Source organism: Hypanus sabinus, chromosome 17 (assembly GCF_030144855.1).
Source record: "Hypanus sabinus isolate sHypSab1 chromosome 17, sHypSab1.hap1, whole genome shotgun sequence".
Taxonomy (NCBI): domain Eukaryota; kingdom Metazoa; phylum Chordata; class Chondrichthyes; order Myliobatiformes; family Dasyatidae; genus Hypanus; species Hypanus sabinus.
In genome coordinates, this window is record NC_082722.1 from 42,448,832 (window position 1) to 42,476,712 (window position 27,881).

General features: G+C 41.6%; 1 protein-coding gene across 5 annotated transcripts in view; it reads right to left on the reverse strand.

The window, feature by feature from the left end:
* gpt2 (glutamic pyruvate transaminase (alanine aminotransferase) 2) overlaps positions 1-27,881 on the reverse strand; it is an 85,859-nt gene that overhangs the window by 20,510 nt on the left and 37,468 nt on the right. For all 5 annotated transcript variants that reach the window (XM_059992932.1, XM_059992933.1, XM_059992934.1 and 2 more), the window contains one exon: positions 7,210-7,299. In XM_059992932.1, coding sequence (XP_059848915.1) covers positions 7,210-7,299 — 90 coding nt within the window. The remainder of the gene's footprint in view (positions 1-7,209; positions 7,300-27,881) is intronic.

The following is a 27,881-nucleotide window of genomic DNA, read 5'->3' on the forward strand; positions in this document are numbered from 1 at the left end:
ATCTGGAGCAGCTGCTAGATGACCCTCGGGAGAGTGAGGAGATCACCAATTGGAGTTACAGGGAAGTAGTCACCCCTAAGTTGCAGGAGGTGGAGAAGGAATGTCAAGGTGAATCGGCAGATAGCGCAAAGCACCCCTGTGGCCATTCCCCTCAATATTAAGTACACCATTTTGGATACTTTTGTGAGGGGATGACCTCCCAGGGGAATGCCATGGAGATCAGGTTACTGGCACAGACCATGGGTCTGTGGTGCAGAAGGGAAAGAGAGAGTAGAGTGGAGCGGTAGTGATATAGGACTCAACAGTCAGAGAAACTGACAGGAGATTCTGTGGATGTGAGCGGGACACCTGGATGGTATGTTGCCTCCCAAGTGCCAGTGTAAGGACATCTTGGATCGCGTCCACAGCATTTTAGTGGGGGAGGGAGAGCAGCCAGATATCTTGGTACATATTGATACCAATGACATAGGAAGGAAAAGCAAACAGGTCCTAAAGAGAGAATTTAGAGAACTAGGTAGAAAGCTGAGAAGCAGGACCTCCAGGGTAGTAATTTCTGGATTACCTGTGTCACGCACCAGTGAGGGTAGAAACAGGATGATTTGGCAGATAAATGTGTGGCTGAGAAGCTGGTGGAGGGGACAGGGCTTCAAGTTCTTGGATCATTAGGGTTTCTTCTGGGGGAATTTGACCTGTCCAAAAGGGAAGAGTCCCACCTGAACCTGAGGAGGACCAATATTCTCGCAGGCAGGTTTGTTAAAAGTTGTTGGGAGGGGGGTGGAAACCGGAGTGAAGGGACTCAGGATATGAGGGATGATTTAAAAAAAAGCAAAGACAATGTGCAGTCATACTGTCAAGAAGGGCAGTGTATCCAGAGATACCGGCCACGTGACAGATGCACTGCCACCTGGCTGGTCGGAGGACACACCACATGCCAATCAACATTTGGTCCCTCCGAACTAATCAATGCACACCTAAATTATTGGTCACCTTAATTGGATTATCGCGCCCAGCCCCATGCTTTAAAAGGTGAGACTTGCCCTTGGCTTGCCCTCTCTTACAGACCATCACATTGGAGGTAAGTGCATTGATTTATGCTTGGGAAGGTCTATTGTTTGTCCTGGTAAGGGAGCCGCAGCTATCCAAGGTCAAGGGGGATAGCTGTTGTAGTGCTTTTCCCCTGTTCTTTGTTTGTGTAACTGTACCCTGTCCCCACACCGCTTCCTGTGTATTGTAGTTGCTTGTGTTGACCCGACTTCCCCTTGTAAATAAATTCCTTATTATTAAAACTATGTGTGTCCAGGCCTCTACTGTTAAGACTCAAAGAACCAGTTATTTTCCATCACAACAGGCAGGGAGATGTAAGGACAAAATTGTAGGAATGCAGAATCAAAAAGGGTAGAAAATACAGCACTCAAAATGTTATATCTCAATGCACAGAGTACAAGAAATAAGGTGGATGATCGCATTGCACTTTTACAGATTGTTGGGTATGATGTTGTGGGCCATCACTGAATTGTGGCTGAAGAATGGTTGTAGTTGGGAGCTGAATATCCAAGGCTATACACTGTATTGGAAGAATAGGAAGGTAGGCAGAGGGAGTGACATGGCGTGGCTCTGCTGGTAAAGAATGGCATCATATCATGAGAAAGATGAGACATAGGATTGGAAGATGTGGAATCCTTATGGGTTGAGTTAAATAACTACAAGGGTATAAGGACTGCAATGACAGTTACATACAGGCATCCAAACAGTAGCTGGATGTAGACTACAGATTAGGTAATAGAAAAGGCACATAGTCATAGGAGATTTTAACAAACAGGTACAGAAGACTGGGAAAATCAGGTTGTTAATGGATCTCAACAGATCTCAACAGCTGTACTGGATTGGGTTTTATGTGATTAGGGAGATTAAAGTAAAGAAACTCTTAGGAGGCCGTGATCACAGTATGATTGAGTTCTACTTGAAACTTGATAAAGAGAAAGTAAAGTCTGATGTAGCAGTATTTCAGTGGTGGAAATGAAATTACAGTGGTATAAGAGAGGCGTTGGCCAAAATAAACTGGAAGGAGATGCTGGCAAGGATGACAGCAGAGCAGCAATGGCTTGAGTTTCTGGGAAAAATGAGGAAGGTGCAGGATAGATGTATTCCAAGAACAAAGAAATACTCAAAATAGTACAACTGTGGCTCACAAGAGAAGTCAAAGCCAATGTAAAAGCAAAAGATAGGGTATACAACAAAGCAAAAATCAGTGGAAAGCTAGAGGATTGGGAAGTTTTTAAAAATCTACAGAAAGCAACTAAAATAATCATTAGGAGGGAAAAGATGAAATATGAAAGCAAGCTAGCAGACAATATCAAGGTGGACAGAGTAAGCTTTGAGATGAGAGTGGATATAGGACCGCTTGAAAATGAGGCCAGAGAAATAATAACAACGGGGACAAGGAGATGGTAGATGAACTAAATGAATATTTTCCATTAGTCTTCATTGAGGAAGACACTAGCAGTATGCCAGGTGCTGAAGGGTGTGAGGGAAGAGAAGTGACTGCAGTTACTATTACAAGGGAGGTAGTGATAAAAAGGCTGAAAGACTTGAAGGTACACAAGTCACCTGGACCAGATGAACTGCACCATAGGGTTCTGAGAGATGTAGCGGTAGAGATAATGAAGGCATTAGTAATGATCTTTCAAGAATCATTGGACTCTGGCATAGTTCAGGATGATTGGAAAATTGCAAATGTCGGTCCACTCTTTAAGAAGGGAGGTAACAGAAAGGAAATTATAGACCAGTTCGCTTGACCTTAGTAATTGGGAAGATGTTGGATTTAATTCTCACGGATGGGGTTATGGAGTACTTGGTGACACAGGGCAAGATAGGACACAGCATAGCTTCCTTAAGCAAAAATCTTTCCTGACAAACCTGATGGAATTTTTTTATGAGATTGCAAGTAGGATAGATAAAGAGGATGCTTTGTTGCCAAGTTTGCAGATGATATGAAGATTGGTGGAGGGGCAGGTAGTGTTGAGGGAACAGGTAGGTTGCAGAAGGACTTAAATTAGGAGAATGGGGAATAAAGTGGCAAATGAAACACAATGTTGGAAAATACATTGTCATGCACTTTGGTAGTGGAAATAAATGTGCTGCCTATTTTTTAAAATGGGAAGAAAATCCAAAAATTTGAGTTACAAAGGGATTGGGTATTCTTGTCCAGAACATCAAAAAGGTTAACTTGCCGGTAAAGCCAGTGGTGAGGAATGCAAATGCAATGTTAGCATTCATTTCAAGAGGTCTAGAATACAAGAGCAGAGATATGATGCTGAGGCTTTATAAAGCACTAGTGAATGCTGACCTGAGTACTGTGAACAGTTTTGGGCTCCTCATCTAAGAAGAGATGTGCTGGCACTGGAGAGGGTTCAAAGGAGGTTCACAAAGATGATTGCGGGAATGAATGGGTTATCATATGAGGAATGCTTGATGGCTCACGGCCTGTACTCACTGGAATTTAGAATAGATGGGGGGTGGGGGGGTAAGATCTCAATGAAACCTTTCAAATGTTAAAAGGTCTAGACAGAGTAGAAGTGGAAAGGATGTTTCCCATGGTGGGGGAGTCTACCTGAGGCTGTGCCCTCTTGTCCTAGAGAGGCATCCATTTAAGACAGAGATGCAAAGAAATTTCTTTAGTCAGAAGGTGGTGAATTTGTTACCACAAGCAGCTGTGGAGGCCAGGTTGTTGGGTGTATTTAAGACCGAGATTGATAGGTTATTGGTTCACCACAGCATCAAAGATTATGGGGAGAAGGTGGAGAGTGGGGGAAAAAAATGTTCCAGTCATGACGGAATGGCCAACTGGCCTAATTCTGCTATGTCTTACGGTCTTAACTTTGGTTAGTTCTCTCTGTTTAATGATGCAGGAACTTTAACATTGCTTTGAAGTGCGAAAGAAGAATGGGAAGAACTGCAACAATAAGTAGAAAACATCAATTTACCACTTTTTAGGCAAGAGAATGCCAGTTAATAGCATTGCAAAGAAGAGCTGGGCAATTTGAAACACTGGAAATACTAGATGTCACAGCACCTATGGAAAAGAAAAACCAAAGCTGATTTTTCTCATGCTATCTGTGACTCTCAGTAACAAAGGGAACTACCAACTTTCAGCTGCTCGTAGCTAAGTTCAAAGGTTCATTTTACTGTCAAAGTATGCATTATGATACAACTTTGATATTTGTCTACTCCAGATAGTCATTAAATACAGAAAGACCATGGGTGTGGATTACGGACATCAACTCCCCTCCCCCAATCAGCACGAAAAAGAAACAAAACTTGCAGACCCCAAAATTCCCCCCTCACCCACAGCAAAAAAGGCACAATATCAATGACTGTCTACACATAACTATCCCTGGCCCCCTCACTTGCAGAAGTGACAGTAGCACCAACCGCCCCCACTACCTCTTACACACTAAAAAAATTAACAAATCACCCACCCGCTAATCATCCACAAGAAAACACAGAAAAGCTAAAGGAAACTAACAAAAACTACAGTCCGATAATCACATGAATCTCTGGATATGGGAAAATCCCATTTTGCCCCATACGTGGAGAGCAGCCATGCAAACTCAGTTCCCGATACTGACTGCCGGCCTGGATACCAATGCCACCGACCTAAGTTCAAATGCTGCTGACCATCTCGGGCCGAGCTATCGCTGACCTCTCTGCATTCACCTTGATGCTTCAATCTTTGCTGAGATGGAGTCATTCATGATGGATCGCTCCCTACGTGACTCCCTTGTCCATTCATCTCCCCCATCCCTCCCCACCAACCTCCCTTCGGGCACTCATCCCTGTAAACGGAAGGAGTGCTACACCTGCCCCCACACTTTTTCCCTCACCACCATCCCAGGCCCCAGACAGTCCTTTCAGGTGAGGCACCAGTTCACCTGCGAGTCATCTGGGGTGATATACTGTATCCGGTGCTCCCAATGGGGCCATTTATACATTGGGGATACCCGCCGCAGACTGGGAGACCGTTTCACCGAACACCGGTGCTCAATCCGCCAGCAGTGGCAGGTTCTCCCTGTGGCCACACACTTCAATTCCACAGACCACTCCCACTCCGACATGTCTGTCCATGGCCTCCTCTACCGTCAAGATGAGGCCACACGCAGGTCGATGGAGCAATGCCTTATCTCCTGCCTAGGTAGCCTCCTACCTGCCGGCATGAACATCCAACTCACAGACCTCCGTTGATACCCCTGCCCTCCCTTACCCCCATCCCTACCTTCTTATTTTAGTCTGGTTCTCTTTCTCTCTCTTTCCCCCCTCACTATAGTCTCCCCCCAGCCCTACCTTTCTTTCTCTTTTATTTCCCATAATTCTCCACCTCCCCCCTAGCCCATTTCCCTCCAGCCTATCACTTCCCAGCTCTCTACTTCATCCCTCCCCCCACTTCTTATCCCCTCTCCACCATCCCGTGTTACTTCACTCCTGATGAAGGGTTTCCGCCCGAAACGTTGTCACTACCTCCTCCCATAGATGCTGTCTGGCCTGCTGAGTTCTGCCAGCATTTTGTGTTTTTATTTTCTTCAGTTTATAAGTTGTGTTGACACCTTAGCCTATTCTAAGATCAATCTAACCCTTTCCTCCCTCATAGCCCTAATTTTTCTATCATCTATATGCCCATCTAAGAGTTTCTTAAATGTCTGTAACACATCTGCCTCAACTGCCATCCCTTCTCACAACCCTATCACCTTGCACTACAAATTGGAGGAATCTACAGATGTTCACCCCAAGATCCCTCTGTTCTTCCACACTGCTAGGAATCCTGCCATTAGCCCTGTATTTTGCCTTTAAGTTCAACCTTCCAAAGTGAATCATTTCATAACTGTGTCACAAGAAATGGAATTTTGGCCTGAAGGCTATGGAAAATTAGTGTAATTTATTTTATTACTAAGTTGTATTTTTATTATTTTTAAAAAAAAATATTTGCACGGATTAAATCTGGCCCTTCAACTATTTACAATCTTTGTTTATGACTTAGATCCAGAGTTTACAACATGTTCCTCTGGAACCTCTTGTTTGCTTTAAGGAGTTGTAGTGCTTTATGGAGTTGTGTGACTCCTGTCCTTGACTGATCAAATGCCTTTCGTCTCCCAGCTCCATGGTGCAAAAGGTATGCCATCACTATAACATTATGACTCACAGATTCAGCTTCCATATCGACTCACCAATTACCTTACCACCAATTTTGGCCATGGGATTGCTGACAGCTCGCAAAATTCCTCAGAACAGCCCAATTTCTTTAAAGGAGTACCTTGTAGATGCTTATACAGCATGTATGTACCAAGACGAGTGGCAAGGCAGCTCGAAACAGGACAATAGGATTTAGCTGTTTCTCGCACTCCACTGTCCACCTGGATTGCAGTTGAACCCAGGGTCATGAGTGCACACACAGTTTGTACTACACTGGAAGTTCAATACAGGCAGAGCCAGGTCTGCCAGTGTTGAACAGTGTGCACTGGACTATCCCTGCATCACACTGTGGACTGGCATAATTTAATTCTAAGTTACAATAATTGTAGACAGGACAATGTACAGACTGCTATTTTACGGTGGTGGTGCAGCCATGGTTCAAGAGAATGTGAAGAGCCTTCAAGATTTAATACAAACAGATATTATTTGCATTTTCCTGATGGCTCCTGAGTTCTACATGTAGAGAAGGTGATGGGGGTAGAGGGAGGGCAAGGGCTATAAAATACATTATTCATTGGTTCACAGAGGGAGGGGCTAATTGGCTGTAAATTGAACCGCCGGGAAGTAAGGAGTGGAAAAGTTATGCACGTCTCTAAAATTAAAAATAAATCTTATAAATGACTGTCAAAATTGGTTTGGAATCCAAATCTGACCTTCCTGAAAAACATTTTGCACCATGAATCAATGAAATACTAAATATCAGTCCCTTCATTCAACTATTGAAAGTGGAGTTACACATATTGCATTGCTGAATACAATACTACAAAATTGTTACCATAAATAAAACAATAATAGAGGAATGCAGTTAATTAAATGACAATAGCACACCAAGAGACTACAGATCTGGAATCTGAAGCAAAAGAAGACAATCATTTGTAAAACCCACTTGGTATTAACTTTCTCTTTGAAGACTAGATTAAAATTCCCTTTAGAAAGCACTGCAGAATATGTCATGCCCACACCTACCTGTCTCAGAAATGTGATTGGCTGCTGCCCCATAGCATGAGCATCACCTATATTAGCTTTGATTATTTCTGTGAAAGGCTTCTGAGCTCCCTGGGTAAAAGGAAAATAGAAGAATGTAATTATAGTCATGTGTAGCTATTTACTGTTATACATTCCTGAAGAGAAACCGATTATGTTAGTAATTTAACTATCATCCAAGGGAAATAAATTGAACAGATGGTTCAACCAAAAGTTTGCCAAGAAAATATGCTACTAGAATGAGTAAAAGAGATTGCAGCTATATCGCATCCTTAAGTACCCCAGTAAAACCCACTACAGATGTATCTCTTTATGAGGTAAATACTTTTTTCCAAAAAATATAATTCTGTGCAGTCAATCCAAGTTGCTTAAGACCATACCCTCAAATCTCAAATACACGTTTGTATCTCATAATATCTGCAACAAAGGGCAAGAGAAAGAAAATTATTAAGCCAATTCTGTAGCGGTGTGCTACACGCAGCGCTAAAATTACGACACGGAGTCGGTAACTGCAGTCGAAGGAAAAAACTTTATTCGAAATCCTCAGCCTCACTTTTAAGCCTCCCTCAACCGGCCCCCCATGGCGCAGAGGCTCCAAAGCTCTGTGCTCGCAAACCCCCGTAGGCTATCTAACTGTGAGCCGGTTTGGATGTGCCAGGAAATGGGTCGCCACAATTCACTAAAACCAAACAACTTGAATGAAAAAATGAAATGAATAGTTTACGGGAAAGGAGAGTAAACTCTCCTTTCCCAATGTTAACATTTAGAGACAAACATAATCTTTTAAGCATTTTCCTTTGCACACATGCACAGAATAAGCAAAATACACATGCTCTTTCATCCTCCAGAACCCACTGTGCATGAAAGAGGTACTGCACACCAATTCCAGTTTTAACTGTACTCCTCTGGACCACAGCATCTACAAAGCATCACTGTGTGCCAAGTCACGTTAACATTCAAGCTTAATTATTATTCAACCATACATGAATACAGCCAAATGAAACTGCATTCCTCTGGGGCAAAGGTGCAAAACATTACCAATAATCATACACAGCACTACACACACAAGGTACCAGTAAACATAGTCACACAAAAATATATATAGTCCAAGTCTCTGAGTATCATGTCCTGTAAATTAACAGCCCATGGGTGTTGGCGACAAGAACAAGCCTTCAGCAGTCTGCAAATGAATGCACACAATCCAGTTTGTTTTCCACCTAGCAAACACTGGAGCACAGCACTGACAGGAGTTAGCCCCCAATCCAGCATTCATCAGGTATCCTGGTAACCTCAACTCCTACATTAACCTTCTGTTACCATTAGACTAATATACTAGTACTCTCCAGTAGGTAGGAAATGCCATTACGAACACTACCCACCCTCCAAACTGCCTTTTCCAAAAGTTTTCTGCTGGAAAGCACTATAGGGCTATTAAAAGAAGAAAAATGCCATCTTAGGTCTATTCCCCCAGATAGTTAACCTAACCAACCATCCTAGTAAGCACCCCTCAACTCCTCTCTATCTATTACTCCTGTCAATGCACTGCCCATAGTTTAATCCACTTGTGATAATGTAGTGGCTCAAAGTAGATGTTTGCATGCAACAGTGGCCACACCCCAGTACACTGCATTGACAAGCAAACTAAACTAGGTGAGGGTAGCCAGTGGACCTCATACTCCAGTGAGATGCTTGTCCTAATTTGTGAAGTCAGCTCCATTGCATTGGGTGGATGAGATCAACAGTGCAACCCAATGGCCAGAAATACAGTTCTGCAATGCTTTGTGGAGAGCGAAGAGCATAACAAGGCACAGATATAGTCATGGTCACTCACTACAATCAAAGAAGGCCTCAGTTGTGATGACGGGACATGGACTTCTGAGGTCAAGAGAGTGAAACTGCCCCACTGCAATGGATTTTCCACTTTAAAAACTCCCACACGTTCCATTGTCATTGTTGGATACGACGGACAACTACAACCACCACATGCTCGTATTTATGTATTTAAACACCTTTTATTCCATATCCAGATTTTAAGCTCTTCCTTTATTTTTAATATAAATCTTTTTAATTGTTGAATGTTGTCTTTTGCAATTTTTTATTATTTTTGCATGTTGCACCTTCACCAACACACCACAGCAAATTCTTAATACAAGCAAATGTAAAACTCAGTGGTCATTTTATTAGGTACATCTGCTTATTAAATCAGCCAATCATGTGGCAGCTGGTCAAGAGGTTCAGTTGCTATTTGGACCAGACATTAGGTTTGGGAAGAAATGTGATCTAAGCAATTTTGACAGTGGAATGATTGTTGGTGCCAGATGGGGTTGTTTGAGTATCTCAGAAACTGCTGATCTCCTGGGATTTTCAAGCACCACAGGCTCTAGAGTTTACGGAGATTGGTGTAGAAAACTAAAAAAAAAATCCAGTGATTAGCAGTTCCTAGGGTGAAAATGCCTTGTTAATAATAAAGTACTGATGAGAATGGCCAGACAGGTTCAAGCTGACAAGAAGGCCACAAATAACCTGTTACAAAAGAGATGTGCAGAAGAGCATCTCTGAATGCGCAACACATCAAATCTTGAAGTGGACTGGCAACAGCAGCAAAAGACCACGCAGGATTCCACTCCTGTACCTAATGAAGTGTATATTGTAAATAAAGTTGATCCTTGATCCTTAAGGCAAGAGGGGAAAGTTCAAAGGAGATGTGCAAGGCAAGCCTTTTTTTTTAATTTTGTTTTTTGCACAGTGATTGGTGCTTGGATTAGTCTACCAAGTAGTGGTGGAAGCAGATAGGATGTTGGCATTTAAGAGGCAGAAGAGATAGTTTAATTTGGCTAGTTTCTAAAGCAGCCAATAATTAAAATTTGATATTTTTAAGCATATCCCTTTTATGTAAACAATTATTGCTGTGAAGCTCCTCTTTGAATGTCACTGCTGCTATAAAGGTAATTCTATTCCATTTGGAAGTTCAAAATTAATAATATTCTAATTGTGACATCTTTGTGGCAAGGTGCAGGAAATTATGTTTATACCCAATATAAACTAAGTTTTACTAAGGTGTATTTCTCAACCAAATGTGCACATTGGGGAAAAAAAATCACCCTGGGAACCAAGAGGGAGAAGATATCCTGTATGCATCAAGTTGTGGGTCATTCAGGATAGAACAAAATCAATCTCCCCATGCCACAACAGTAAACAGAGCTGAAAACTGTCATTACAAATGAAGTCAGAAAATGAGAAGGATGACATCAATTTAAAAGCAAAAATAATAACAAGTATTTGAGAGATGTGTTGAAGACAGAAAACTGAAACTTGAAATCTGTAACAGATCAATGGTCAATTGTTTATCAATTTTTATTAAAATGCATTATATTTTTAACAATCATATTACCCCAGTAAAACTAACTTGGTTCAGCTATTATGGGACTATAGTAAGTATAAAAAATGTATTCTAGGCTTTGAACCACTAATGAGGCAAACATTTAACATTGTTCATAAATATTATTAGGAGTTAGCTGAAATATAAATATCAAATGGAAAATAGTCTTGTAGTGTTCTCGCACAGGTGTAAAAGAACTCTAAACTAAACACCAAGCATAAACCAGTCATTGAGGTGGTCCCAGTAAGATTAACCGTTTACTGTTCACTCTTCCACATTAATGTATGGTGAAAACTGTTGATAAAACAATACAAAATATATACAGTATTTGTTTCCTTGACATCACATTTACATAATAAATACTTGCAAAAGTAAAACTACAACAACTATATTAAAGTGCAACATACAGTCAGAATCTACCTACGCCATCGACTAGCTTTAAATACATCAACACAAACTATCTGCAACTCTTTAAATAACAAAAAACATAAACTTATCAACCGTCATTACTTTTAACAGAATCAGCATTAACATTTTTAATTCAACATATCGATTATCTTCTGAACTTGCAGCATTGCTTCTCTGATGTTTCTAGTGCGTAGAAAGAAAACTTTTCTCGCGCTGATCCTGCACACACATAAGCCCCCTCCTTTCCATTTCTCCAAACCGGTATTTTCCCACAAGACGCGGCAAACCCGGGTGTGACGTCATCGCATGCCGCGTTATATCACAGACAACGAATTTACTTTAAACAATTTTAACTAGAAAATGATTATAAATGAATTACTAAAGCAAAAATATAATAAACTAAACAAATGTCTTAAAGGCAACGTAAGTCTCTTCAAAAACGATTTGGATGAGAATTTACATGCTTATTATATTCGTGGTTCATATTTAAATAGGTGGCATCATAGGAAGTGAAAAAAGTTATCAAAAAGTACAGGATTATCTTGATCAGCTATGTAAGTGGACTGAGGATTGACAAAAGGCATTCAATCCAATTAAGCATGAGCTGTTGCATTTGGGCAGTCAGATCAGGGCAGGACTTGTTTTGTGAATGTTAGGGCCTTGGGGAGTATTATGGAACAGAGGGACCTCGGAGTACAGGTACTGCAAGTGACATCAGAGGGAAGGTGGTGAAGGTGTTTAACATGCTGGCCTTCATTAGTCAGGGCATCAAATACAAGAGTTGGGATGTTATTTTGCAGTTGTATAAGAGATTGGTGAGGCCACTCATGCAGTATTGTGTATTGCTTTTGTCACCCTAGTATAGGGAGCACATCATTCAACTCAAAAAAGGCAGCAAATAAGGTATATGAGAATGTTACCAGGATTCAACATTCCTACTTGATGGGAGTGGTTGGACTGCTTAACACTTTATTACCTGGAGCGTAGAGGCGGCTGAGATATGACCTTATAAAGATGTACAAAATCATAAGAGGGGATAGAAAATGTGAATGCACATGGTGTTATTTCTCCCCAGGAAAAGGAAACCTAAAACTAAAAGACAGACTTAAGGTAAGAGGGGAAAGATTTAAGAAGGATCTCAGAGACAGCTTTTTCATGCCGAATGAGGAGCACATGTGGAATAAGCTGTCAGAGAAAGTAGTTGAGATAGGTAGAATCATGACATTTAAGAGACATTTGCAGAAATATATGGATCAGAGTTTAGTGAATACAAGCCAAACTCAGGCAAATGGAACTACAGGCAGTCCCTGAGTTACGAATGTCCGACTTATGAACAACTCGTCCTTATGAACGGAGGGAGGAAAACGCCGTCCACCATTTTAAGTCGGATGACGCTGTCCGCCATTGAGTCATTGCCGTTAACACTGTGCTAAGTGTGTAACTTTGTATTTGGCTTAAATATTTCTTAGCAAGATTCACCCTGACCCCCCCCCCCCCTTTTGCAGTCAGCACCGCCCCCACTTGTCCCATTTAACCTGTCTCAGTGTGGGTGGACTTAGGAACCTGGAGAGCAGAGGACCCGTGGCTGCTGCTGAATCAGCAGTTTTCTGTTCTGTTGACAGAAAATGATCACGGTTGAAAACTAAGTGGAAGTAATAAAGCGATCTGAAAGAGGTGAAACGCCAGTCATTGGAAGAGCGTTAGGTTACATTTGGTCAAGGATCGGAACAATTTTAAAGGATACAGGTAAAGGATAAAGTGAGAATAATGGAACATGTGAAAGGCCCTGCCCCAATGAAAACTACAATTATTACTAAGCAATGCAGTGGTTTAGTTATTAAAATACATGTTTCGTAAGTGTTTTATATGAATAGAAAGGTAAAATATATACTACATACTAAGATAAGCGTTTGACTAACTGATGCTAAATAATATCGGATGTACCTGTTCCAACTTGCGTACAAATCCGACTTAAAGACGGACTCAGGAACGGAACTTGTTCATAACCCGGGGACTGCCTGTACTTGGGTAGGCAGACACCTTGGTCAATATGGATGAGTTGGACCTAAGGGACTGTTTCCATGTCACATTACTCTACAAGGAATTTATTTTCGTCATTTGACACACCTTTGTTTGTCACATACAAAAAACACACTTTAAAAGATTAGCAACTTCATAAGATTTAAACTGTGGCGAAGAATTAAAAAACAAAAACCGCAGTGAATAACTTTGCACAAGATAACATTTATTGAAATACTATGTGAATTCTAAAATGTAACTGGATCCTCAGTGGTTAATTTTATTAAATCTTCTAGAAAAATGAGATATTTGTTTTCAGTCACAAATAAGAGAAAATCTGCAGATGCTGGAAATCCAAGCAACACACACAAAATGCTGGAGGAACTCAGCAGGCCAGGCCGCATCTATGGAAAAAAGTATAGTTGATATTTTGGGCCAAAACCCTTTGGCAGGACTGAAGAAAAAGATGAGGAGTCAGAGTTAGAAGGTAGAGGGAGAGGAAGGAGAAACACAAGGTGAAAGGTGAAACCGGGAAGGTGGGGAGGGCAGGGCTGGAGATGGAGGAATCTGATCATAAGAATTAGGAGCCAGAGTAGGCCATCTGGCCCATCGAGCCTGCTCCGCCATTCAATAAGATCATGGTTGATCTGGCCATGGACTCTTCTCCACCTACCTGGCTTTTCCACCTTAATTCCCTTACTATGCAAACATCTATCCAACCTTATCCGAAATAAATTTACTGAGGTAGCCTCCACTGCTTCATTGGGCAGAGAATTCCACAGATTCACCACTCTCTGGGGAAAAGCAGTTCCTCCTCATTTCAATCCTAAATCTACTTCCCTGAATCTTGAGGCTATGTCCCCTAGTTCTAATCTCAGTTACCAGTGGAAACAACTTTCCTGCCTCTATCTTATCTATCCCTTTCAGAATTTTATATGTTTCTATAAGATCTCCTCTCACTCTTCTGAATTCCAATGAGTACAGTCCCAGGCAACTTAATCTCCTCTCATAGTCTAACCCCCTCAACTCTGGAATCAACCTGGTAAACCACCTCTGCATTGCCTCCAAAGTCAGTATATCCCTCCTCAAGCAAGGAGACCAGAACTATACACAGTACTCTGGATGAGGCCTCACCAGTACACTATACAGTTGCAGCATAACCTCCCTGCTGTTAAATTCAATCCCTCAAGCAATGAAGCCCAACATTCCATTTGCTTTCTTGATAGCCTAATGCATCTACAAACCAACCTTTTGTGATTCATGTACAAGCACTCCCAAGTCCCTCTGCACAGCAGCATGCTGCAATTTTTTTAGCTATTTAAATAATAATTTGCTCTTTCATTTTTCCTTCCAAAGTGGATGACCTAGCATTTACCATCATTGTACTCCATCTGCCAGACCCTTGCCCACTCACTTAACCCATCTATTTCTCTCTGCAGACTCTCCCTATCATCTGCACAATTTGCTTTTCCCCTCAGTTTAGTATCATCAACAAACTTAGATTCGGCCCCCTCTTCCAGCATGTTAATGTATATCGTGAACAGTTGTGGGCCCAGCACCGACCCCTGGGGCACACTGCTCACTGATTGCCAACCAGAGGAACACCCATGTATCCCAACTCTCTGCTTTCCATTGGTTAACCAATTCACTATACATGCTAATACATCCCCAACTCTGTGCATCCTTATTTTGTGGATAAGTCTTTTATGTGGCACCTTATCAAACACCTTCTGGAAATCCAAGTAAATAACATCCCCCTGTTCCTCACAATCCACTGCGCTTGTTATATCCTCAAAGGACTCCAGTAAGTTTATCAAACAGTACCTGCCTTTGCAGAATCCATGTTGTGTCTGCCTGATGGATCCATTTCTTTCCAGATGCCTTACTATATCTTCTTTAATGATAGCTGCAAGCATTTTCCCAACTACAGATGTTAAACTAACTGGCCTTTTACCTACAACTATTTTGAACAGTGGCGTGACATTTGCCATCTTCCAATAAGCCAGGACCTGTTCAGAGTCCAGAGAATTTTGGTAAATTATCACCAAAGCCTCTATTATAACTTCTGCCATTTCTTTCAGTACCCTGGGATGCAATATATCAGAACCAGGGGACCTGTCTATCTTTAGGCCCACATATTTGCTCAGCACTACCTCTTTAGAAACACAGAAAAACTACAGCACAATACAGGTCCTTTGGCCCACAATGCTGTGCCGAACATGTAATTATTTTAGAAATTACCTCGGGTTACCCATAGCCCTGTATTTTTAGTGATAGCTATTATATCAAGGTCCTCACCTCCCACTGCATCCATAACATCTCTCTTTGGCATGTTAAATGTGTCCTCCACCGTGAAGACCAACACAAAATAGTCATTCAAAGTCTCGGCCATTTCCTCATTACCCAATATCAATTCCCCCTTCACGTCTCCAAGGGACCTACATTCACTTTAGCCACCCTTTTTTGCTTTGTATAATTATAAAAACTATATATTTTTATATTTTGTGCTAGTTTATCTTCATAAACTAGCTAATGTTCGCTTAATGGTACTTTGTTGCTTTTTAAAGTTTTCCCAATCTTCCAGTTTCCCACTACTCTTGGCAACTTTATATGCACAAACTTTTAGTTTGATGTCTTCTCTTATTTCCTTAGTTATCCTAGGCTTGTTCTCCCCACACTTATTGTCCTTGGTTTTAACTGGAATATACTTTTGTTGAGCATCGTGAAAAATCTGTTTGAAAGTCTTCCACTGTCTCTCACCATATAGCCTGTGTTCCCAGTCTACTGTATCCAACTCCTCCCTCAGCCCGTTGTAGTCTCCCTTGTTTAGGCATTATATACTGGTTTTAGATCGAACTATTGCACTCTCCATTTATATGAGAAACTCAATCATGCTGTCTTTCCAAGAAGATCTCTAACTACAAGATCACTAATTTTACCTGTCTCATTGAACAGAACCAGATCTAAGATAGCATGTTCCCTTGTAGATTCAATAGCATGTTGTCCAAGAAAGCCATCATTCAAGAAAGCATTCTATGAAGTCCTCCTCAAGACTGCCTTGACCAGCTTGATTCAACCAATCTATGTGGAAATTAAGGTTCCCCCACGATAACTGCTGTTCCATTCCGACATGCCTCAGATATTCCTCTGTTTATTGCCTGTGCCATTGTAATGTCATTATTTGGTGGGTGATAGACAACTGCCCTTACTATCCCTAATCTCTACCCAGATGGACTCAACATTCTGCTCCTTGGATCTTATATCGTCTCTCACTATTGCCCTGATCTCATGTTTAATTAAGAACGCTACCCCCACCTCCCTTACACCTTCCTGCCTATCCTATATTACCTGATATCCTTGGATATTTAAATCCCATTAATCTCCACCCTGTAACCACATCTCTGAAATGGACATTAAATCATACCTCTTTGTACTGATTTGAGCCACAAGTTCACTGTCATTGTTTCGAAAACCAAGGGCATTCAAATAAAGTGCCCTTACACTCATTGAGCTTCTAAAATCTTGTAATCTTAGTGGTTGCCAACCCGTCAATCGCGATTGACTGGTCTATCTTTGAGACTTTCCCAGTAGATCCCGAAAAAAAATAAATACACAAATACTGTTGACAGATTGTTTCTGGGTTGTGGAGTTTTAGTTCCGTTCTTTCTGCCCAGTGTGCATGCGCATAGCTCCCCTGTACTACACAGTGTATTTCAGTGGTCCCCAACCACCGGGCCACGAGGTAACAATATTAGTCAGCTGCACCTTTCCTCTCTCCCTGTCACACTCGCTGTTGAACTTGAACCCACGTGAGGTCATCAGTCCCCTAAACAAAATGATACCCTCGCGCCAGTGTTCGCCTTGCGCGGCCGGCGGCAAGTGCCAATGCTACTGGCCTAGAGCGCAGCTGGCGGGAACCGCCGACGCTACTGGCCCGGAGTGTGGACGGTGGGTAGTGCCGATGCTATTGGCCCGGAGTGCAGCTGGTGAGAACCACCGATGCTACTGGCCCGGAGATCGACTGGTGGGAAGTGCCGATGCTACTGGCCCGAAGCGCAGCCGGCGGGAAGTGCCGATGCTACTGGCCTGGAGCACGGCCGGCGGGAAGTGCCGACGCTACTGGCCTGGAGCGTGGACAGATGGGTGCCGCCTCTGAGCTTGTTTAACACACTGAATATTCATGGGGAACCTGGTGCTAAAATATTTGCAGACGATCTAATTCGGGCTCAAGGTTTCTGAGCAGCTACCTTGCTGCGATCTACTGAAACAAACTTTAGTTGGCCATTAGATCCTAAGAGGGGGGCAGGTGTGGGCCTGTCACTCTCCTTGCTTGCTCGGTTGTTCTCTTTGGACTGCGCCGCCGTGGCCCCGGTATGGGGACCTCTGGCCCTGACCTTGTCCTTTCACCCCACCCACGACCAGCCGCACCTGGCCAGGGCATCTGGCGGGCAGAGGCTGGAGTTCAGGCCGGGAGGCTGCCTAATGAGGCAATAAAGCCCTCAAAACTGCTTCAGTACCCTGAGTCCAAGCACCCTATATTTAAAGACGAACCTGCTGAGTTTTTTTTGAGTGGAAAAAAACGTGAGCAGCGCGGGATAGCAGCTAAGTGCCAAGAGCTGCAAAAACTAAATTGTGGAATAGACTGGACATAAGGAACCTGCTTCGAGTATCACTGTATTCCTGTCGTGTTTAACACCCACCCCCCCACCCGTTGACCGGTCCGCAAGAATATTGTCAATATTAAACTGGCCACCTGGTGCAAAAAACGGTGGGTACCCATGGTGTTTATGCATTATTTCTACTTCCGGGTTGCAGGGTTTTACTTCCAGTCTTTTCTGCCCCAGTGCGCATGTGTGTAACTAATTGCTTTGGGGTTGATCTCGCCTTTCACTGAGACCGAGGTAGGGGATCTTGGCTTAAAAAGGTTGGTAACCACTATTTTACACCTGTGCACTTGATTTTTCTTTACTTCACCCTTACTTTTCTTTTTTATTTTGTTTTTTTTCTTTATCCTTATCCACACTTTTTTACTTTATCCATATTTCTCCAATCTGTTGAACCCAACCCCCTACCATTTAGTTTAAAGCCCTAGTTATGTGATTTGCTAGGATCCAGGTCCCATCATGGTTCAGATGGAGCCCATCCCATTGGCACAGCTCCCTCCTTCCCCAATATTGGTGCCAATTTCCCATGAACTCAAACCTACTTCTCCCACTCCAATTCTTGAGCCATGCATTTAACTCTCTAATCTTCTTGACCCTATGCCAATTTGCACATGGTTCAGGTAGTAATCCAGAGATTCCTACCTTTTTAATTTAGTCCCTAGCTGCTCAAATTTCTTCATTCTATTTACATGGACCATGACAACTAGATCTTTCCCCTCTCACTGCAAATTCCTCTGCAGGTCACATAAGATGTCCCAAACCTGGGCACCAGGCAGGCAACACAGCTTTCGGAATGCTTTATTCTCATGACAGAGAACACTGTCTATTCCCCAACTATACTATCACCAATCACCACTACATTTCTCTTCTTTACCCCTTCTTGAATGGCTCCCTGAATTATGGTGCCACAGTTAAGTTGCTCATCCTTCCTATAGCCCTCACTGTCATCCAAACAGGGAGCAAAAATCTCAGACTTGTCGGCCAGGCTCAAGGGCTGAGGCTCCTCCAGCACTGTCTCTTGGATCCCATTACCTGCCTCCTCATAGTCACACCCTCTTGTCCCTGACCACAGACCGAATTTAAGACAGTTAGTCTAATGGGTGTGACTATATTCTGAAATAGACAATCCAGGTAACTCTCCTCCTCTCTGATGTGCAACAGTGTTTGAAGCTCAGATTCCAGGTCATCAACTTTGAGCCCAAGTTCCTTGAACAGCCAACCCTTGCTACAGATATGGTCACCAGGAACCACAATGGGGTCCACCAGCTCCCACATCATGCAGCTACAGGATGACACCTGATCCTGCATCATCCCTTATTTAATTACAGTTGGCCCTCCTTATCCATGAGGAATTGGTTCCAGGACACCCCGAAGATACCAAAAAACGCGGATGCTCAAGTCCTTTATATAAAATGGCATAGTATTTGCATATAACCTACTTACATCCTCCCATACACTTTAAATCATCTCTAGATTACTTATAATACCTAATACAATGTAAATGCTATGTAAATAGTTGTTATACTGTAATGTTTAGGGAATATTGACATGAAAAAATCTGAACATGTTCTTGCTCTCAACAGAAGCAGCAAACGAACGAGACGCGAGGTGAACAATGACCAAACAACGAGTAAAACTTGTAATACCTGTACAGTAGTTGTTACACTGTCTTGTTTAGGGAATAAGGATGCTTTGGGGGAGCTCAATAAAACTCAAGTCAGGAACTGTGGAGGTTGAGGGCTGAGGATCTTCAAGCATTGAACATTGAGACTTCAGAGTTGCAGGTGCTTTAGTTAGCAACATTGTTATAGGAAGCTGTCTCTTTTTCTTTGCATCATCAAACAAATCTTGCAGTGGTTGTAGGCATGTTGTTATCCCTCGGGTGACACGGAAGCTTCGTTCCATCGAAGGGTCGAACAACAAGTGCTGGAAGAGCACTTCTGGGTTTTCTCGATTTGCAGTTGGTTGAATTTGCGCATGCAGAACTCGCAGATAAGCAGGGCTGACTGTAGCTGTAACTTAGTGACCTTTTATTCAACCGCTACAAAAGCCTTACTCGCTACTTCCCTGTGCCTCCCTGCCCAAGCCTCAAGTACCCAATCCTATACTGATCCCTTCACACAATCGCACTTGTTCTGCTTGCAAGGATAAGTGCCGGGAGAGAGATCAGTAGGGAGTGACAAATGGACAAGGGAGTCACGTTGGGGGCTATTTCCACCAGGAAAAGTGGGATCTCCCAGTGGCGATCTGATAGGAGAGGGCATAAGGTCATGGAAGTAAGGAAAGGGGGAGGAGAACTAGAGGGAGGTGATGAGCAGGTAAGGAGATAAGGTGAGAGAGGGTAAAGGGAATGAGGAATGGTGAAAAGGGGTGGGGCAATTGGAGGCTACCCAGACAGAACATAAGGTGTTGCTCCTCCAACCCGAATGAGCCTCATCGTGACAGCTGACGAGGCCATGGACTGCTAAGTTGGAATGGGAATGGGAACTGGAATTAAGATGGGTGGCCGCTGGGAGATCCCCGCATTTTCTGGCAGAAAAAGCTCCCTATGCGACTCCATTATCCATTCGTCCTTCCCCACTGATCACTCTCCTGGCGCTTACACTTGCAAGTGTAAATCTCCTCCCTCACTACCATTTAGGGCCACTAACAGTCCTTCTAGGTGAGGTGACACTTCACCTGACAGTCTGTTGGGGTCACCTGTTGTAACCGGTGCTCCCAGTGTGCCCTCTTGTATATCAGCGAGACCCAATGTAGATTGGGAAACCGCTTCACCGAGTACCTATGCTCCATCCATCAGAAAAAGCAGGATCTCCCAGTGCCACCCATTTTGATTCCACTTCCCGTTACTGACATGCCAGTCCATGGCTGCTACTGTCACAATGAGGCCACACTCAGGTTGGAGGAACAACACCTTGTATTCTGTCTCAGTAGCCTCCAACCTGATGGCATGACCATCGAATTCTCTAACTTCTGGTAATGCCCCCCCAACCTCACCATTCTCCATTCCCTTTCCCTCTCTCACCTTCCCTGCACATCTGCCCATATCCTCCCTTTGGTTCTCCTCCCACTTTTCTTACTTCCATGGTCTTCTGTCCTCTCCTATCAAATTACCTCTTCTCCAGCCCTGTATCTTCTTCACCAATCAACTTCCCAGATCTTTACTTCACCCTCCCCCCTCCTGGTTTCACCTTATGTTTCTTCCTTCCTTCTCCCCACCTTCTAACTCCGCCTCCTCATCATTTTTTTCCCGTCCTGATGAAGGGTTTTGGCCTGAAACATCAACTATACTTTTTTTCCATAGATGCTGCCTGGTCTGCTGAGTTTGTCCAGCATTTTGTGTGATATTTGTGTTAAAATTTTGTTTCACTGTGCCTATTATTGTTAAAGCACTCTCCAAAACCTTTAACAGAGATTATAACAGACTAGGCAGCAGAGAGTTTAGAAAAGGAGGCTGAACTTACAAGCATTTACACAAAAAAAGGAACAAGGAAGAAGATAATTAACTTAAAAAACTCCACATATTAAAACTAGAAAAGTTACAAGTTTTGCCAAAAAAATTGAGAGTTTTGTCAAAAAAAACCTTAAGCCAAGGGAACTATACAAGAACCTACGGATTGAGCAATGCAGCATGTGTAATTTGCAAGAGGTTAGGTTAAGGTTATAGGTAGGGAGATTGTGTTATGTGACAAAGAAGCAGATTGCGTGACAGGCAACTATATATCGCTCAAGCAAGGCATAGATTGATAATCTCTTAACAAACTGCTTAAAAGATTGAAATTATGCAATACCTAGGAAATTACTGTAGTTAGGAGGAACGGTGAGGAGAAACATATCACTTGGTTGAATTCAAAAATGAACTAAAAAAGGCATATTTAACTGTGCTAAAAAATGCAGATGTTCAGCAGGAAAAAAACAAGAGCATTATCATTTATTCTAGTGTGCTTCACAGGAAGAAACTAGATGAAAGTTTCTGAAATTATTTAAGTATTAGGTACTTAAGTATAGAATTTATACTAGTTTAGTAAATTATTTCATAAAGTTACTTAAAGAATATATATAGGAAAGGAAGGTTGAATAAGCAGAAGTATTTAAATGGATGAAGAGCCAAGGAATATCATTAAGGCAGGCCCAATAGTAAGATAACTAATAAATCATTAATATTAAAAATTGCAGCATTCTAGTTTGAAGGCATGAGAATGGGGAAATATTAGAAAAGACTAAGCAATTGAGAGTGATAGCCTAGAATACTTTTGGAGTGTAGGAATATTTGGCCATGATGATGAGACACACTATGTAGATGGTTTGAAGAGTTTCAGACTACCAGTACCACTTATGACAGCACAAAACACATTTGAATTTACAAAAATGAGAGAAAGTGGGAGAGTTAGTTTGGACCAGAGCACCAAACAGTTAAGACACACAATTCTCACATTATGGTCAATAACAAATGCAAATTAAAAAACTTGGGTAATGAACATTTTGTAATCACAGTGGTTGATGCGCAACAGCAGTTCTTTGAAAGGGTGTAACCCAAATGAATACAAGAGCTGAGACATTAGTGGATCTATGATATTCCTTTCCCATGCTACTCTGAATTGTTTCCTCAACCATTAGTGTCTTGAACAAGTGGGAATAACCTTACTTACCCCCAGCTCTGAACTGTTCCCACAAATCTATGGGCTCACTTTCAAGGGCTTCTCATCTCATGTTCTCGATATTTATCGCTTTTTTTTCTTTTGTATTTGCATATTCATTGTCTTTTGCACGTTAGGCGCAGTCTTTCACTGATCCTATTAGGTTTCTTGGATTTACTGAGCATGCCTGCAAGAAAATGAATCTCCCCGTTGTATATGGTAATTGTATGTACTTTGATAATAAATTCACTTTGAACTGGAGAATGGGAGGGAGCTGAAGAGAAGGTTTAAGCTGCAGAGTAACAGAAACTACTTATTCCTACAGTTGTTTATGCCTTGGCATAAGGAAGAAGGAGAAAGAAGGGGGAAAAAATAAAGAGATTAATGGTACTTTTCCTTCTGAATCAGATGGATGCAAGTATCTCGTGGCTTCTAACTCAATCGAATTAAGCCTGACAATGATTTCAAAGTGCTTTAAAATTCCTGCTTACATAAAGGAATTCTGCAGGTATAAATGGAACAATAGTATGTGCCCAGAGTGGAAGGAGAGACAAGGTAAGACATGGAGTAGGGTAAGGGGGGTAAATAGAGAAGGACCATTGAAAAATTGACAGAGCAAGGGTGAAAGGCAATTATGCATCAACTTAAAGTGGTGAGATTACATATTTGAAAAACTGAGGATGACGGCAGCAATAGATAATAACTGCATTACTAACAACAAAGTTTGATGACAGTTAGTGTGTGTGGGGGAGGTGGTGAAGGAATAAATATAGGCGTATGGTTCTACCATTTTGTTTCAGATTCATACCATCTGCATTAATTTTGATTTTCATTTAGATTTAATGTGATAAAATGTCAGAAATGCATATTAAAATGAAATTACAAAGCCTCTTTAAAGTGCTCACTAAAGTCAGATAGTCTAATACAATAAGTGTCCACTGATTGGAAATTGAATGAAAACACTACTCATTAATCTTGGCTTTATTCAAATTATTAAAAGCACACCAACAATACCCGAAGCTACACAAATCTTTCTGAACCACACATTGAAAACATGATATACATAATAAGATTACCTCATTACCTTTCAAGAATTTGTTTTTGAAATTAGAGAAGCCCTGTTTACCTTGAGACCAAATTACAGAAAGGAGATTAAAAGGGAGAAAAATATCAAACCTGGAAGTGTATTTTAAAATCAGAGGTAATGGTTCTTAATCCTGATGGTGTTAATCACTGAAGAACAATTGAATTGTAATCCTGAGCATTATGGAATGAAAAGCTTATTCTCACAAGATGGGCAGATGAGTCAGTTTTTGGCAACATGAATGGTTCAAGGCTGCTTCTGGTTGAAGAAAATTTCTGTTAACAAGTTAAAACATTATATAATCAGGTGACTTGCTCCTCTGCGTGACACAGAAACATAAAAGCAAAAAACCTTGCAGATACTTCAAGTGTGAAATTAAGACAGAAAATGCCGCAGACACTCAAGCAACATTATAGTTCTGTAAAAAGGTCATTGACCGAAGATGTTATTTCAGTTTCTCCTTCCACAGAAGCCATGATGATACAAAGATTACATCCTCATCCTCAGTAAACTGTTTTCCAAGCCATACATTTTACTTAAGAGGGAATTAAAATTAAAACAGTAATTTCTTGTGCCTGCTCTCATAAATCAGGTAAAAAAAAATTACAATCTATGTTATGAGTTTCAAAGTTGAAGCCTTTATTTCATCCAATGTGTCAAGCTTCTAGGCTTTAACCTCCAAATCCAGTGCATCGCCCTTCTGTTATGCATAGTAGCTTTGATAATGCTATTTTATTTATATCTTTCTCCTCTAATATTTCAGCAGGTAATTAGTTGAAAATGTTAAATTACTATCTTGTAATTCCTTACTTTAGACCATCGAAGGTTGATATCATTGAGCCATTAAAAAAGATTCAGGGATTTAGAGGACAGATATGGAGAACCATTTGTCTTTGACGACAGGAACTGAAACTAGATTAAACAATCTAAAAGATAAAGCTACTGCATGTCATTTGGGGATGAAAACAGGAAACATTGATCACAAGATATTAGTCAAATTCTGGTATGCTCTCGCTTCTTAAATACTGTGGATGTGGATTTGACTGAAATTTTAAAGATTGGAATCTTTGTTTTACAGATGAGAATTCTGGGGCACATCTGCTTTTCAGCTGAGAATTTTGGAGATGGGAACCAGGATGATCGAGCTGAGGGTGAGCCAGCAGGTTTACAAGTAGATGATGGGTGTAAAAGGATGGGAAGGACAAGCCAATGATTGGGTACAAATGCAGACAGAGCAAAGAGTTAAATTGTACCAGAAAGGCAAAATTCAAAAGGGCGAAGAATGCAGGACAGAAGGGTGATGTATTTCAATGCACATAGCATTCGGAATAAGCTGGATGAACTTGTGGTGAAATTAAACGTTCTTCAGTATGACATTGTGGGCTGAAAGAAGGTCATAGATGGGAGTTTAACATCAAAGGATATAATTTGTATCGAAAGGCATAAGCGGTGGTGTAGTTCTGTTGGTAAGAGATAGAATTACATCTTCAGAAAGAGGTAACATAGGTCAATGTCAAATCTTTGTGGATGGTGTTAAGAAACTGCAAGGGTAAAAGAACCATTATGGGAATCATATATAGGACTCCAAATAGTAGCCAAAAGGCTGAGATTGCAAAGGGAGCTGGAAAAGGCATGTAATAAGGGTAATGTCACAATTGTAATGGAGAACTTCAATATGCAAGAAGATTGGGAAAATCAGGTTGATGTTGGATCGCAAGAGAGGGAATTTTTTGAATGCCTATGAGATGGCTTTTTACAGCACCTTGTGCTTGAGGCTACTTGGGGAAAGCCCATCTTTAGGCTTTGTGTAATAATCCAAATCTCATTAGGAAGCTTAACGTAAAGGAACCCTTAGGAGGCAGCGATCATAAAATGATTGAATGCATACTGCAATTTGAGAGGGAGAAGCACAAATCACAGGTATCAGTATCACAATGGAATAAGGGGAATTACAGAGGCATGAGACAGGAGCTTGCCCAGGTGGATTGGAGGAATACTGGTGGGGATGATGGCAGATCAGATTTGGCTGAAGTTTCTGGGAATAGTTCACAAGGCACAGGACAGATATGCCTCACAGAGGAAGTAGTTCTCAAATGGCAGGGCTAGACAACTGTGGCTGACAAGGGAAGTTAAGGACTACATAAAAGCCAAGGTAAGGGCATACAAGGAGCAAAAGTGAGTGGGAAGTTGGTGAATGGGAAGCTTCTAAAATCCAACAAAAGACAACTAAAATAATCTACAAGGGAAAAGATGAAATATGAAGACAGACTAGCCAATAATATAAAGCAGTATACCAAAAGATTTTTCCAGTTATATAACTGGGAGGTGAGAGTTGATATCAAACCACTGGAAAATGATGCTGGTGAAGTACTAATGGGGGACAAAGAAACAGCAGATGATCTTAATGGGTACTTTGCAGCAGTCTTCACTTTGGCACACTAGCAGTATGCCAGAGGCCTGTGAGTGCCAGACAGCAGGAATGTGTGCCATTCAAAGGTCTTAAGGTGGATAAGTCACATGGCCCAGATGGACTACATCCCACAGTCCTGAGAGAGGTTGTTGAAGAGATAATTGATGCATTGGTCATGATCTCTCAAGAATTACTTGATTCTGGTATGGTCCCAGAGGACTGAAAGATTGCAAATGTCACTCAACTCTTTAAGAGGGAGGAAGGCAAAAGAACGGAAATTATAGGCCAGTTAGCCTGAACTCAGTGGTTGGGAAAGTGTTGGAGTCTATTATAAATGATGAGGTTTCAGGGTACTTGGAGACAAATGATAAAATAAGTCAACGTCAGGATGATTTCGGTAAAGGGTAAACTTGCCTGACATATCTGTCAGAATTCCTTGATGAAGTAACAGGCAGGGTGGACAAAGGAGAGGCAGTGGATGTCAATTACTTGGATTTTCAGAAGGCGTTTGATAAGGTGCCATACGAGGCTGCTTAACAAGATAGAATCCTATAGTTTTACAGGAAAGTTACTGGCATGGATTGCAGAATGGCTGACAGGCAGGGGGCAGCGAGTGGGAATAAATAGGGCCTTTTCTGGTTGGCTGCCAATGACTAGTTGACAGTATTGGGACTGCTGCTTTTCACATTGTCAGTGATTTAGATAATGGAACTAATGGCTTTGTGGCATAGTTTGCATATGATATGAAGATAGATGGAGGGGTACGTAGTGCTGAGGAAGCAATGAGATTGTAGCAGGACTTACACAAATTGGAAGAATGGGCAAAAAAGTGGCTGATGAAACACAGTATTGGGAAATGTATGATAATGCATTTTAATAAAATGAATAATAGTCCAGACTATTATCTAAATGGAGAGAAGGTTCAAACATCAGAGGTACAGAGGGACTTTGGAGTCGTTGTGTAAGACTCCCAGAAGGTCAATTTACAGGTTGAGTCTATGATAAAGGTGGTAAATGCAATGTTGGTATTTAATTCAAGGGGAATAGAATATAAAAGCAAGGAGATTAAGCTGAGCTGTTACAAGACACTAGCTAGCCACACCTGAAGTACTGTCAATAGTTTTGGGCCCCATATCTCGGAAAGGATATGTTGTCATTGGAGAGAGTCCAGAGGAAGATCACCAGGATGATTCTGGGAATGAAGGAGTGATTGGTAGCTTTGCGCCCGGACTTACTGGAATTTTGAAGAATGTGGGGGAGTGGGGTGATCTCATTAAACCTACCGAATGGTGAAAGGACTAGATAGGAAACGTCCTCTCCACATCCACCTTATGGTGGGGGTATTCAGAACTAGAAGGCATAGCCTCAGAAATTGAGGGGCAACCCTTTGGAACAAAGGTAAGGAGGAATTTTTTTTAGCCAGAGATTAGTAAATCTGTGGAATGCTCTGTCACAGACTGCAGTAGAGGCAAAGTCCATGCGTATATTTAAGGCAGAAGTTGGTTGTTTCCTGATCGGTTAGGGGAATCAAAGGATATAGTTAAAAGGCAGGTGCATGGGGTTGAGTGGGATCTGGGATCAGCCATGATGGCATGGCGGAACAGACTTAACAGGCTGTATGTACTAATTTGGCTCCTATGTCTCGTGGTCTCATAATCAAAGAGTTTGGATTGAGGTGCAGATCACTCATGACTATATTAGAACAGGGTTCAAGGGCATAATGCTCTTCAAGGTTCAAGCATATCTATGTTGGATATGCTTGAATAGAAACTTGACAAAATCAGAATCAGAACCAAGCTTAGCACAAGTATAGGTCGTGAAATTTGTTAACTTAGCCGCAGCAGTACAATGCAATGCATGATAATATAGAAAAACTACAAACAGTACCTATAAAAAATATTCGCCCACCCTTTGAAATTTTCACTTTTTATTGTTTTACAACATTAAATCACAGTGGATTTAAATTGGTCTTTTTGATCAACAGAAAAAGACATTTTCGTGTAAGAGTGAAACAGATCTCTACAAAATGATCCAATTTAATTACAAATATAAA